This window comes from Artemia franciscana, chromosome 3, assembly GCF_032884065.1.
Source record: "Artemia franciscana chromosome 3, ASM3288406v1, whole genome shotgun sequence".
Lineage (NCBI taxonomy): Eukaryota > Metazoa > Arthropoda > Branchiopoda > Anostraca > Artemiidae > Artemia > Artemia franciscana.
Window position 1 is genome coordinate 38,876,379 of NC_088865.1, and position 14,686 is coordinate 38,891,064.

The window sequence follows — 14,686 nt, forward strand, 5'->3', positions numbered from 1 at the left end:
CACACCATGATAAAAGAGATGAGATTCTCGTGCGTAAGGCTATCAAAAGCTTTCTTTACATCAAGAAAAATGGCTTCCGGAATTACAATAGAATTTATGGATTGTCATATAAACCGGAGAAGTCTATTCCATGCATGTTCTACAGAATGCTTTGGGCGAAACCCAAAACGACGCTGATGGTCTTTTTTTTTTTTTTTTTTTTTTTACTTCAAGAAAATTCACCAGACGTTTGAGCATTGGCCTTTCAAATATCTTAGAGAACACTCACAGAAGAGAGATGAACTGTAGTTCCAAGGGTCCTCACGACCACCTCCTTTAAATAGAGCTATCACACGTGCTAATTTAAGACGCTGGCGAATACTCCTAGTTTAAACGACCGATCTGTATAATGGCAAAGTTGGGTGATAATCGATGAAAGGATAGGTTAGATAAGAATTATTTTGAAACCAATACTTAGTTGATGATAACAACTAAGGCTACGCGGATGACATTCTGGTTTAGATAGATAGATAGATAAACTTTTTTTTCACCAAAATTTTTATGGCACTGCCAGATTCCTTTGGTACAATCACATTAATAAGCGACGCAAAAAGAAACAAAGAAAACAAAATACTAATCAATCCTCCTGACTTTTGTTATACATTTTTAGAAAACTAGGTATAAAACGCTTCGCTAACCGCTGATGGGCACAGCGTACCGGCTGAAGTTTTCTCAACAAGCGCTGCAACCCTGCGCGGGAGTCGTTGAGGATTGAGGGGGGAAAAGGGTTTTTTGGATTGGGTGGATCAAAGATTTTCTTCCGAAATCCATGCAGAGTTTCTCTCTTCTTTTTTCAGAGTTTGTATTTTAAACTTTGTCAACAGCTCTTCATACAACATTTCTGCCTACTTCGAAACTACCTTTAGAGCTGTATAACGTAGAGGAATCATGTGGGAGGAAAGCTGATAAGTTAAGAGACAGGATACATGCAACTTCGCCCATTGTCTCACCTTGTACAGAACCTTAGCCATTAACGTTTATATTATTATTGACAGTGTATATTTGTCTTCCAGAAATACTTTGATCCTTTGGATTTACCAATTATTCAACAAACTGGCCATAAATAAGGATTAAGAAATTTATTTGTGAATAAATAATGAGAATATCAAGGATTTAATAAGCTATAATAAATATAAATTTCAACGGTGAGATTTCTTTTTCATTCTTGCAATATTTCGACGATTAGTGTTGGAAGAAAAAGAGTAAAACAAAATAAATTGAAAATAATAAGGATATAGAAGAAAGAAAAGTGAAAGAAAATAAGTATGATTTACCTGCTTTGTTTCTCCTCAGTTGTAATTGGCGCAACGTAGTCACCAATTTCACCGTAAATGCTGTCATCCACTGGCTTTACCTAGAAAAAAGGATCTACTTGCAAGGCCATAATGAAGAAATCCCATGATTTTATAACCAACTTGAAAACTTGAAAGTCACTTAAAAACATGAAAGCTACTTGAAAACTGGAAAGCCACTTGAAAACTTAAAATTCCAGAAGGGGCACAAGCTCCAAGAGCCGCTAAGTTTTTAATTAGTTCACTCCTTTGCAATGAATGGATAATTGTAACTACATCACTTGGAAATTGTGACACGCAAGCTATTTTGTACCTTGACATCTTCTGACTGTATGAATGACGACTCTTGCTTCCTTAATCAGAATGGAATTGCTGACGCAATATTATTCATTTTTTGTTCATCGCAATTTTTTTGTAATCGGTTTTCTATACCCTTTCTAAATTTAAGTCTTAAGAGTAGACTGATTTTCATATCTTCCCTACTTTCGTTTTAGCTACTAAAGTGTTATTACATGTCCGACAAAGCACTAGATTTAGGTAACAAGGACATGAAATTAAAAAGCTCTTCGTCCATTGGACCCATTTGTATTAGGTCTAATCATACCTAAAAACTGTGTTTTCTAAGATTTTTCTTTATATTGGAAAGTATTGTTTTTACGGTAGTTTTTATGAAGCTTTCTAGTTCATAAATTTTCTATAAAAATCAAAGAACAGCGCCACAGTTTTGTCAGTGTTACCATGTTGAATCTTGATAATAAACAAGCAAAATTAATTCGTTAAAGCTGCAACGCTTTTTGTCCGAAAAAACTCAAACATTAAGAATCAGTTGATTCCCAAAGATTTTGACTAAAAGAAAACTATACTTTAACTATATTTAGACAAAACTTTAACAGTCAGTGGAATCAAAACTCTTTAATTGTATGTGGAGGTCATTTTTATGTAAAAAAAAAAACAAGTCTCGATTTTTCCTTCTTTTTAAGACATGCGCAGTTATGGAAATTCAAACTTAACCGATTCAAAAAATTATATTTAATTAATTCCAAAAGAAAGAAATTATTGTTATTCAAGTTCTGAATATTATACAACTTCCCAATAAGTCACCCCAATAATCCTAGTATATGTAAGTACACACTAGTACATTACACCATCGTATGGATTACTGGGCCACTATTGAACCTACAGAGAACTGTATAATAGGAATTTCGAAGGAATTGTTGAGCAAGAACGTCATCTCGGAAAACAACTTCCATAACTTAAAGCTTCCCACTATAGAGAAACCCAAAATGCCTTCAACGAGCCTTTAGCGTTCCGTTATTGTCAGCTTACCAATGAGATACACGGGGCTATCTGTGGATATGCAAGGGCATATCATAAACATCCTTCAGAGGATATGCTAAAGGACGTGGAATCCAATGCAGTAAAGTATAAGATGAAAAATACAACAGACAGTGTTGACAGGTTCTTTCAATTTTTCTATGACCTTTGGCGTTTATCGCAGAGTATTAGTTGACACAGAAACAGCGCTCATTGATTGTGCTGTTTCTGGGCAATAGAACTTATAGCTAACGGTAGTTCATGAGAATTCAATAAAATTTTTGAACTATGGCTGACCAAAATCTTAACCTTGCCCACACATTTAAAAACCTAGTACAAACAGTAACCCTAAGCACAGTCAACCAAAAACAAGGATGCATGGGAAATCAAAATTGTAATTAGAAAACATAAGCCATAATAAGTTAAAAAATAAAAGTAAAATCTAAGAAGCTATTCTACACTCTTCTCACAAAAAGTAAGGACAAATCCAAATGCATCCTAAGCTACTAGAAAACCAAAACGTTGACATAAATGGGGTTCAAATTAACAGCATCTACAAATATCGGGAGACTTTTCCTTAGGCAAGGAGGTCAAAAACAGAAAAGCACGAATATTTTTGGGGAAACACTCCTTTTTACCATCTAAACCTCATCAAAGCTCTTTTCGTAAAAAGTGAGGACAGAACCAAATTTACCCTTGACCAAAATACTAACAAAATGGAACTGCAATAGCAACATTGTCTGCAACTTTGTTTGAACTTGAGATGAAATTAAAGCATAAACTTCGCGTGTGTCCCGAATAAATTACAATGATGACAGTGAACAAATGAGGTTCTGAAGCGTGGGCGTATTGAGGAGATTTGCTCGATGTTTCCCAGAGAAATTATTGCCAACCGCTACGGCTTGTTTTAGGTACCCAAGTGACTGATGGCATCTCAAACAGCAATCTGTACAAAAAAATATGGTTCAATTCCGCTTTCTAGGGCTATAATACAAGAAAAGATGAGAGGGCTAGGACACGTTCTGCGGATGTAGGAAACAGATTACCAAACATTCTCCTTGTCGGCCAACCAGCTTTGGCCAAAAGAAAAGTAGGTCATCCCCCGAATGCGATGGGAGGATGTCGCCAGGAAAGAATTAAGGAAAATTGGAACTTCTTGGGGGGGGGGGGTGTAAACAGGGAGGGTTTGAACAGATCGGGATGTAGGATAGCCGTGCGTAACTGTGTTGGCCTCAGACGGCTGGGTGCTGCAGCGAGATAGTAGTAGTCTCAAATCAGCTAGCTTTTTAAGTACTTGAATATTGAAATAATAAATAAATAGCATACAGGATAAACAGAATTGGAACAATTTACAGATATCATGAAAACCAGCAGGAAATTCACAAATTCACCCCTATCTCCACGTCCTCAGAAAGAATAAAATTTAAAAAAAGTGAATAGTCATTAACACTTTACGAAACATAACACTTCTCTGGTTTCTTCTTTTTTACTGTCCTTCATTTTTTTTTAATTGCCTGACGACTACACCAATTCCCCTCGTTCCATCAATTTAATACTCTATGAAAATATCTTATGGTTAGGTAATACAGTAACACATTTAGCTCTTAAATAAGCTAAACGAATAAACTATATTTTAGCATGCCTTTAATTTGTAATTGTGTCTAATTATTGTAACTATACCGTAAAAAAAACAACTTATAGTAAAAAAAGGAAAAACACATTTGGTACAGACAAAAGGCCTAAAACCTCTCTTTCAATTAAACTTTTGCCTTAAAAAGACCTGATCAGAAATTCTAGACCGAAAAACAGCCAATGGACGACATTATCAAGTCAAATCCTGATAAATTTGACAATAAAGAAATTAAAAAATAGACCAATAAAAATAGTTTCGCTTTCACAAAAAAAGAATTAGAATAGATAAATTAATAAAAAGGCTTACTCTTTCTTTGGCAGCTTTCCCAGATTTATCCTTCTTTGCTTTCTCTTTTTTGGATTTCTTACCACCAGCTCTAACATGCGATAATATCTGAGACAACTTGTTCATAACAATGTCGTTAGTTGTTAATGTTGTCTGAAGCTGAAAAAGGATAGAAAACATTAGGACCTTTCTAAAATATTTGCTTCATTGCAAGAAAGGGAAATAAGAACGATTTAATCCAAAACAACACTTCTAAAAACTTTTTCTTTTTTCCAACTGAATATTAAATTAAACATAAATTTACAATAGATATTGAACAAAAAAAAAACTAATAAAAAATCAATTTACAAGAGTCATTAAACAGAAGATTAAAATAATAATTATCTAGTTTGTGTCACAAATGCAATCAGCCTCACATTTATAAAAATTTTGGATATAAATGTCTCAAGATGATATATTGTCAATGATAATTAATCGGAATTTTTTACTTTCGAGAATTAGTTAAGGTCAAAATTTAGTCTACATAAAGTAGCCCTAGGTTGGCTTCGGAAAATATTGACAAGCTAAGTAAGATACTAAAGGTCGCAGAACTATTGAAGATAGAATTCGGCTTTCTTCGCCCTTTTCTGTACTATAAAGTATCTGAAAAGACAAGAACACGCCACATTTAGGTAAAAACAAAGTCACCAAATGTAGATGGCGTGGGCTTTTTTTCTTTTTAGAACTTTTCTTGTTAGACCTTGTCGCAGCATTGAATCGTCTGAGGCAACGACAGCGCAGTTCCACGCCATCATATTCTTGTCTATACTTAAGTGACGGGTGAAAACTCCTAAAGAGAAACCTTGCAACAAGCATGTTTGAACCCGAGTTTACAGATGCAGCTTTATTCATTATTAAAAACAGATTATCCACAAGTCCAAATACCATTTTTCAGGTGATCCCAGAACACTGAAAATTATAGATCTTATCTGAAACTCAACAACCTGAACCGATTGCTTCAATCCGTTTTCTCGTATTATACGTGTATATTAATACAGATTGACCTTTTAGTTTCCCCAAAATGCGCTATATATCTTTTTCTCACATGAAGAAATAGTTAGAAATTGAAGCTAACGATATCAAAATCAGCTAAGCCTTGTCAATGAGGCCCAGAAAGTAATTTTTGCCAATTCACTAGCGACTGAAATAATTGCTCCTGCAAGATTAATCTGAGTCCTTGTTGTCATTACGGCATTTTACTATAAAAGATACAACAGCCAAAGAAGATTATCCTTTGGTTCAAAACACAAAAATAGTTCTGTTTTTAAAAACACTTTTTTTTTACATATAAGCTATCAATATACAAAGTTAACATATACAATTCACTCTATAGTTTCGCGACATTAATTTGCTCTTCAGCATAGCAGTGGTATTTCAAAGGTTGTATACCGCATTTTTGCCGAAGAAGATTTGTATATCTCCTCTGAAAGTCAACACGCCTGATCGATGGCTTCAACCTGTTTTTTCATATCCTACAGGACCTTCATACAACTCAACTTTCTAATTTGCCAAATTAAATGTGATAGCATGTCATCCATTTTATTGCCAGATAAACGTCTTTTCTTCTTTTATATAAATTAGTCTTCTGTTCTCTTTAAATTATCTTGATTTAAGTAAAATTCAAACCCTTAAAATTAATGTCTCATTTTTTCTGTCTTACGTTTTGCAAAAGAAATTTAAAATCACATGTTAAATTTCTTTACCCAAGTTCGGCTGGTGGAGGTGGTCAGAATAAAGGGTGTCAGCTCAGTTGATTCCTCAGAGAGAGTGAGGAAATATTGTATCAGTGGTTTTCTTTTGCCGATGAATGGCCGGGCAATTATAGGCTAAGGACGTTAGCCTATGAGAAGGGATTGACTTTAGGTGAGATCTTAATTGCTGTATTAAATGAACTTCCTTCACAGGACCATAGCAGCGCTGTACGGTAGCACATGTTGGAGTGTGGTAAACAAGTCTACTAATATTGGTAGCTAGTAAGCCCACACCCCCAATAGTGTTAAATATGTTTTTCTCACCTGCAGAAACGCTTAGAAGCTTTTGATATCAAAATTTCCCGGGCCTAAACAAAGGAGCCTAAAAAATAGTCTTTTACAAGAAAATGCTCGCTACTACCAGTCGGGAAGTTCTAGACACGTTTTTCAGCTTCCTAGTTCACCTATAAATTTTGTTCAAGTTCAAAACGGATTTAAATTAAAAAGAAGAAAAAGCATGCATAACAAAAGATGCATCACAATTTTGTGTACATACAGCCAGTAATACTGAGAATTTTACACCCCCTTTAACAGCCAAACTGGTTCAGCTCTACTTTCTTATTTTTAATTTTAACGGTTAAGATCTTCAATAATACTATTGAGCAGTCACGGCTACCAAACAGAAAATCATTATACAACCAAGATTGCTTTTTATATTATCCATATTGAAGTCTCAAAAGCGAATTTTATACCCTAATTCCAAAACTATCTGAAGCCCTTCAGATCAATTTAGAAAGGTAAGGGGAAGCAGCTAATATACTCCCCAGCATTCCTTCGTTTGAAGAATATATTTAGAATAAAGAAGAAGGAGTAAAAGAGTTTAAAAAACTTACTCTAAAAGTGTAGAGTAAAAAAGAAGGTAGAGGATACGGCACTAAACCCTTAAGGTCCGAACCGATGGTGCTAATCTCCGTCTCAAGGCCCTTAGCCAGGAAGTACAATGGGGGAATGGGGGCCAGCCATCCTGTGCTTTCGTACACCCTTCCTGTTTACCTTCCCCAGATTTCTCCAGGTACCCATTTAGAGCTGGGTCGACTCTGGCTGAGCTGGGCATCTCCTAAAATAAAATTTGTTCTAAGAAGTTATCATCCTTTGAAGAAGTGGTATATGATTACCAAAATTTCCATTTTGGCATCTCAGACACTTTCCCCGAAAAACCTTTTTAGGGCTGATTGTGCCAGACCGACGGATTTCAGGAATTTGCTTAAGGACGAACACGTCCGCGTGGGAGTGCGGATTTCAAAATAGTAAATTTTAACACAGCTTTCTGTCTTATAATCTAATATACACTATAACTTGTCCACCAGGTTTTATTAGAGATACTTGTTCTTCTATACGTATTTATGACCACATTTGTAGACAGGTAAATATCTTATCTCCCGAGATTACTTGCGAAATTTCCTGATTTTCTTTTTTTTGGGGGGGAGGAGTAGAAATACAGATATTCGGCCTAATAGTGCAGTCGTTTTCAGGCGTCTAACCCATGTAAAAATCCTTTCGATATCTTTAGTACTTTTGCTGCGACAATAGAATTACAGGAGATTCACATTGTTCCAACCCTCAAGGGTGGAGGGCTCACAATAAGGAAAAATGTATACTTTTATGCAACTATTTTTTCACAGGACAATATCCACTACCGCTCCTTTATGCGCAGGTACGCTTATATGCTGATGTTAATACTCTTACCGCACTAACATTTTAAATAAAGCATTACCTCAAGAGACTTCTTAATTAGCAGCGTCTCCATCAAAAATGAAAGATCATGAGAACAGTCTATAGTTCAAATCTGCAGAAAACGTATCTTATCAGACATTCAAAACCGTCTAACCACGTAATTAATCATGTGCACTTTAAATACATATTTTCAGGTAGCATTACAAAAATGAAGAAACAGACATAATCAAAAATTAAGAAAGAGGACCGGACTGCAACAAGACCATAGACTGAGTTTTTTTCTGTTTTGCAGAATGTGTGTAAACACTGTGGGTCACACTGAGACCACAGAGGGTCACATCCTTTCTGAGACGTGATTACAAAACAGATAAAAATGAACCTACCTGAAAAAAGATGCAATTGTGAGAAAAGCTTCCATTTAAAATTGCCTTTACATGTTTTTAACATTTAAATATAATAAATATACCAAATATAAAAATCAAAAGGGGATAAATACTAAAAATGTATACCTTTTGAAGCAGAGCGTAATCTAGACCTTTGACCAAGTGAGTGTGTTCCATGTCACCACCCAAGTATTTCGACTCTTGAATTTGCTGACGTCTCCTTCAGCTGCATTTATGTTCCTATCCGAAAGATACAAATTACGTACATTACACAAACTTTCTGATCTATTTATGCCGTAAAATAACCAAGACTAACATGTAGCCAGCATTCATGTACAGCAAGGAAAGCATTGCTTACTCTCTAAAAGGACAATAAAAATCACTTCCTATATTAATGAGTTTGACCTTTCCACGGTACGGCCATAATTATTACCAGATATGTTCACAAAACTAACACCCACTCATCAGTTGACAGCTCATTTTCACCTTTAACAAATAAGAATAAAACAAAAAAGTGCAAATGGGACGTTTCCCTATCCCTGAATAATGGCTTCAATTGGAACAGAGCAAGGCTATGGTTTGTTACCCTAGATTTTGAAAAATACCAATCACCAACTAGAAAAAAATGACAAATTTGCCTCCCCATATCTAAATATTGAAAAAGATGTCTCACCCCAAGTTTTCGTGAATTGACCCCACTGTGTCTGAAAGAAATTTCCCTTTCCGAAATTTTTTTTATAGTATTTCAAAGTTATAACATTTTAATATGAAATACGAGCATAATACCAGATAAGCAACAAGCACAGTGTTGAACGTTTTTTGTTTTAATAAAACAAATATAAACAGGGGCAAAACTTCCAATATGAATAATTGTTTTTTCAGTTAATAATGAATCTTTTATATAGCTCTTAGCTGCAACAAACATCAAAAACAAGAAGAACAAAAGGGAAGTTTTTTTTTCGCAAGATCGTGGAAATCTAATTAGAATAAATATTTCAGCCCTATGTCCAAGGGCCATCCTCAGCAGAACAAAAATATATAAGAAAAAAAAACTTAAAACAAGATACAGCCAATATAACTAAAATGAAAATTTCTTAAAAACAGTCCCAGCATCATTACTTCAGTGAAGTTCAACCCGGACATAGGGCCGAAATATTCATTCTAATTAGATTTCCACTGTCTTGCGAAAATAATTCTCTATTGTTCTTCTTGTTTCTGAGAGTCCTGGTTGAACTTCGCTGAAGTAATGATACTGGGACTGTTTTAAAAGAATTTTTAATTTTAGTTTAACTCAACGCCCCGCTCTTTACGCTAAAGTTTGACTATTTTTCTTAACTCTACACTGTAAAACAGTAAAAAACTTTAGCGTAAAGAGCGGGGCGTTGAAGAGGAAAAACCCCTTTTAAATACGGAGTAATTTCTGTCCGTTTTAAGTTTTAATGTCGCTCCTTACTTTCATTTAAAAAAAATTATTTTTTTTTGTTTAATTTCTGGACGTTTTTGAATTAATGCATGTTTTTATGTTGGCTCTCCGCACATAAAATATTAAAACGAAATTTACATATTAATTTTTTGGGGCTAAATGGCTTTTTCATAGTTTTAATCGGAAGATTTTGAGAAAAAAGGAGCGAGGGAGGAGGCCTAGTTGCCCTCCTATTTTTTGATTACTTAAAAAGGCAACTATAACTTATAATTTTCATGAACGTTTTCATAAGTAAAAAATATACCTAACTTACGAATTAAATTACGTAGCGAACTTCTATATTCGTATGTTTTTATTGCGTATATGAGGGGGCTCACCCTCGTCGATACTTCGCTCTTTACATTAAAGCTTAAATTTTGTCCCAATTCCTTAAGAATGACCCCTGAATCACAAAGGATGAATCACCTGAATCACCGTAGAATAAATAGTTGAAATTACTAAAAATACTTTAGCGTAAAGAGCGAGGTATTACGAGGAGGTAAACCCCTCATATGCGTAATAATTTCAGTTCGTTTTAAGTTTTAATGCTGCTTCTCACTTTCAGTAGAAAAAACTTTTCATATTTATTAAATAATGCTAGAAAATCCTGCGCCCCCTCCATTGAAAGTCTCTTCCCCCATGAGAAGTTCCTCCATGGAAAGATCCTCCCCGGCAACCCTCCCCCCCAGACCAAAAAAAAAATTCCCCTGAAACGTCTGTACACTTCCCAGTAACCATTACTATATGTAAACACAGGTCAAAGTTTGTAACTTGCAGCCTCTCCCACGGGGACTGCGGGGGAGTAAGTCGTCCCCAAAGACAGAGTTATTGGGTTTTTCGACTATGGTGAATGAAATGGCTATCTCAGAATTTTGATCTGGTGACTTTGGGGAAAAAATGAGCGTGGGAGGGGGCCTATGTGCTCTCCAATTTTTTTAGTCACTTAAAAAGGGCACTAGAACTTTTAATTTCCGTTAGAATGAGTCCTTTCGCGACATTCTAGGACCACTGAGTCGATACGATCACCCTGGGAAAAGAAAAAAAAAATAATAAACACTAATCCGTGATTTGTCTTCTGGCAAAAAATGCAAAATTCCACATTTTTGTAGATAGGGGCTTGAAACTTCTACAATAAGGTTCTCTGATACGCTGAATCTGATGGTGTGATTTTCGTTAAGATCGTATGACTTTTAGGGGGTGTTTCCCCCTATTTTCTAAAATGAGGCAAATTTTCTCAGGCTCGCAACTTTTGATGGGTAAGATTGATGAAACTTATATATTTAAAATCGGCATTAAAATGCCATTCTTTTGATGTAACTATTGGTATCAAAATTCCATTTTTTAGTTTCGGTCACTACTGAGCCTGGTCGCTCCTTACTACAGTTCGTTACCACGAACTGTTTGATCTTACTGAACATAATACTCTCAACTCTAGGTCAGATATTGTGTGACAACTCAAAGCTGTAGACACAAATGACAACTTATTTTTTATTATTTTTTTTCCATTAACTTATTTTTTATTATTTTTTTTTTCCATTAATAAAATATCTTGAATTATCCTAGTCAAAAGCAACGGCCTAACTAATCGCACCACTTATACGCAGAAGGCCCAGCATAGATGCAGGTAAATGTACTTCACTTCACTCAATAACAGCTTTTATTTTAAATCTATCGATTTTTATGGGGGGGGGGATTAGATAAGATACATTTCCTTTTAAAATAGTTTATCTATGCAATATTTCAAAATTAGACAGAATATTCTACAAGATTCGTTAACGAAGTTGAGGACGTACATTTCTATACATCATCACTCCCAGACTTCACTGCCACACTGTCAAAGAAAGGATTAGTAGGACACTGTCCGTTCAATCGCATTTCGATCCTCCTGGTCAACATTGTCCTGTGTATCCTCCGCTTGAGAAGAGCTTAAAAAAGGCTTTTTGGCTAATACTACAAAAATGCGAGATGCTACCTATAGACGTGACATTTATTATATTTTGTTAAACTAGTGTTAAATATCAAGTAAAATTTATTACATAATAATATTAAATAATATATTAAGTAATAATAAAATAATATTTTGATAAACTACTAATACGGGCTTCTCTAAGGCACCGTATCTCAATAATTTGTTCTGTGCTACATCTTGAGGTCAGGTTAGACAGAGGCTAAATTCAAAATATTTAAATACCAGCACCTTCTGCTATAGACTACTTCGGAATATGATGCGAATTTTACCTAGTGGATTTGAGCTACAAAGGAATACCACACCAACACAATATGAGAGTTCGGTTGATATGCATGTTAATTACAAACAAGATTCGTGATTTTACAAAGTAACTGATAGAATATACCAAAAATAGTAAGGTGCAATACCTCATTGTTTTACCTTTTGTTATTTGTGATAATATGGTTTGTATACGACACTCTGAGTATATGATAAGATTAATAACATGAAACATCAAAACGACGTTTAAAGAGGTTGGAAAAGTTCATAGAACAAAAAGAATATATACTCCTAAGTCCTTGAAAAATAACCAAAAACAAACCGTAAAGGCGAATAAATAGGCATCATAAGTCGTAACATCTCAGGGAATGGGTTCTTAGCAACCCAGAAAGTGGTATGAATTTCGAATGTAGTTTGAATATCAATAAGGTAGTATGAATTAACGTTGATCCTTATCAGCCAAGACGCTTATAGCACGAGACTTGCAACTTAAAAGATTTGGTACAATTTTCCTTTTAATAAAAAGTGGAATTCATTCAGGAATGTCGCGCGGTCTTTGCCAATCGTCAAAACTACTATGTCCTACTGTCACAACTTGGCATAAGTCCTATTTCATAATAAAGAAAGAAAATTAAGTTAAATTAACGCATATAGTTTTTGGGGTTAAAAAAAAAGGTGAGTTGGAAAAAAAAACTTAAGCTTGAGTGCCGAGCGCTGCCACTTTATAAATACCGCTAAAAATCTAATCCATACAAATGGCCGTGGTGGGCCTTAACATTACAACAAGATTACCATAAATCCCCTCGTTTATGCAATTTTACCAGAAGATCGACCATGATAGTTGAAACAATTCGTATAAATTCGGGAGCGAGTTTGAAGAGCCGTATTGGTGCCGGCAGGCCAAAAGGCCTTAAACTGCTGGGGACAAGCATTTAAGTACCCGTACTTCCCAGAACACTTCATTAGAATTACGCAATTTCACAAGGAGAATCCTTTAGTAGCTGATTGGATTATATTTTATTTTTAATAAAAAAGTGTCTGGTTGTCAAAAATTGTGCGTGTTCCTTTTTTTTCTTTTTTTTTCTGTGCCCATTTTGTTTTTCTTTTCATTTTTTTATGCTCCTCTTTAGTGCATTTGTGTTGTATGCAGAAGGTAACAATAAACTATTAGTATTATAAAATGTTTAGCCAGTAGTTAAAATGCAAAATCTGTAAAAAAAAAAAAACAAAAAAAAAAAACAACTATGCAACTTTTCTTTTTACTGAATAATTCAGTTGCAAGAGTCTTCTTGCTTAGTATGTGTGAGTTCAAATAAAAAATTAGCCTATGATCGAATGCCAAAGGCTACTACTTTATAAACACCACCAAAATATTAGTCCCTATAATTTACGCGTGGAGGGCCGCGGCATTATTACCATAATTTCAATTTTTATTGTAATTTTACCAGAAGATCAACCTCAGTTGTTAAAGCAGCTAACACAAGATGACAAGCCAGTTGTCAAAGTCAGTAATAAAAACAAATAAAAAAGAAACTTGCAAATCTTCTTTTTATAAACTTATCCAGCTACAGGAATCTTCTCGGTTAAAATTGCGGATTCAGATAAGATAATAACTCACGATCGAATGTCAGGTGCTACAGCTTTGTAAGCACCGCCAGATGTAGTTGTGTGTTCTGCTTGATTGTAGTCTGGATTGATGCCATCACGTCTTTCTCTTGCACGATCTCGATACTTCTTTGCCAGTTCTGCCATTTGATCTTCCTCTTCCTTTTTGATCTTAGTATATAGACTGGAAAATAGCACAAGGAATGAGAGTTAAAAAGTTCTAAGACAAAATTAACTAAGAATAATGGACCAGGACAATAGGCCTTTTCGGGCGAACCAAAAATCGCAGATCAGACCTGATTATCAATAATGGTGGACCAGCATTAACTTTGCGAGAGAATTTTTTTTTTTATATTGTTGGAAATAAACCACAATATTTTCAAAATCAATCAAATATTGTTTCACGATTTTCATTTAAATTCCAGTTTTTTCCTGTAATTATAACAGTCTCGTCATTAATTAATTAAACACACTTTTGACATTTTTCAACATGGGCAATGAATCAAGCAGACTGACTGGCGAGTAATTACTAAGAGTTTCAGTTAAACGACACACAATTTCTTCAATGGCAATTCAAAAAAAAACTACCTTCTAATGTAAGATCAAGCTAATAATAAATAAAATGATCTTTATGGCATAGAAACTATTTTTTAGAAGAAAGTAAAACGGAAAATATTCTATATTGACTAAGGCAATTTGGCTTCAAAAATTCTAAGCCACAACACGAGAATTGGCAAATTGGTTGTTAAAAATCAAGCCACAATCCCTACCAAAACATGTTGGAACTAAGAATAGCTATATTATAGCTATTAACTCCAACAGTATTGATAGCCACTTCAGCAAAATCCATATGTTCAATATTGATCTTTGTTTGAAACACAACATTTCCTATCATTTTCTATACATCTTAGAAACTTCAAATTGCAATTGCTCAAAAATTGTTTTTTCCAGGATGTATTTTAATTTCAGAAAGTCAACATAT

At 34.6% G+C, this 14,686-nt stretch overlaps 1 protein-coding gene across 1 annotated transcript; it reads right to left on the reverse strand.

Moving 5' to 3' along the window:
• Positions 1-218: 218 nt before the first annotated feature.
• LOC136025533 (protein Red-like) lies at positions 219-14,224 on the reverse strand. Its single transcript, XM_065701563.1, has 5 exons — positions 13,718-14,224; positions 8,537-8,650; positions 4,585-4,722; positions 1,314-1,393; positions 219-363 (listed from the first exon to the last, which is right to left on the reverse strand). Exons 2-5 carry the CDS (start codon positions 8,585-8,587, stop codon positions 219-221), a joined length of 414 nt encoding a protein of 137 aa, XP_065557635.1. The 5' UTR covers positions 8,588-8,650; positions 13,718-14,224.
• Between the last annotated feature and the right edge of the window lie 462 nt (positions 14,225-14,686).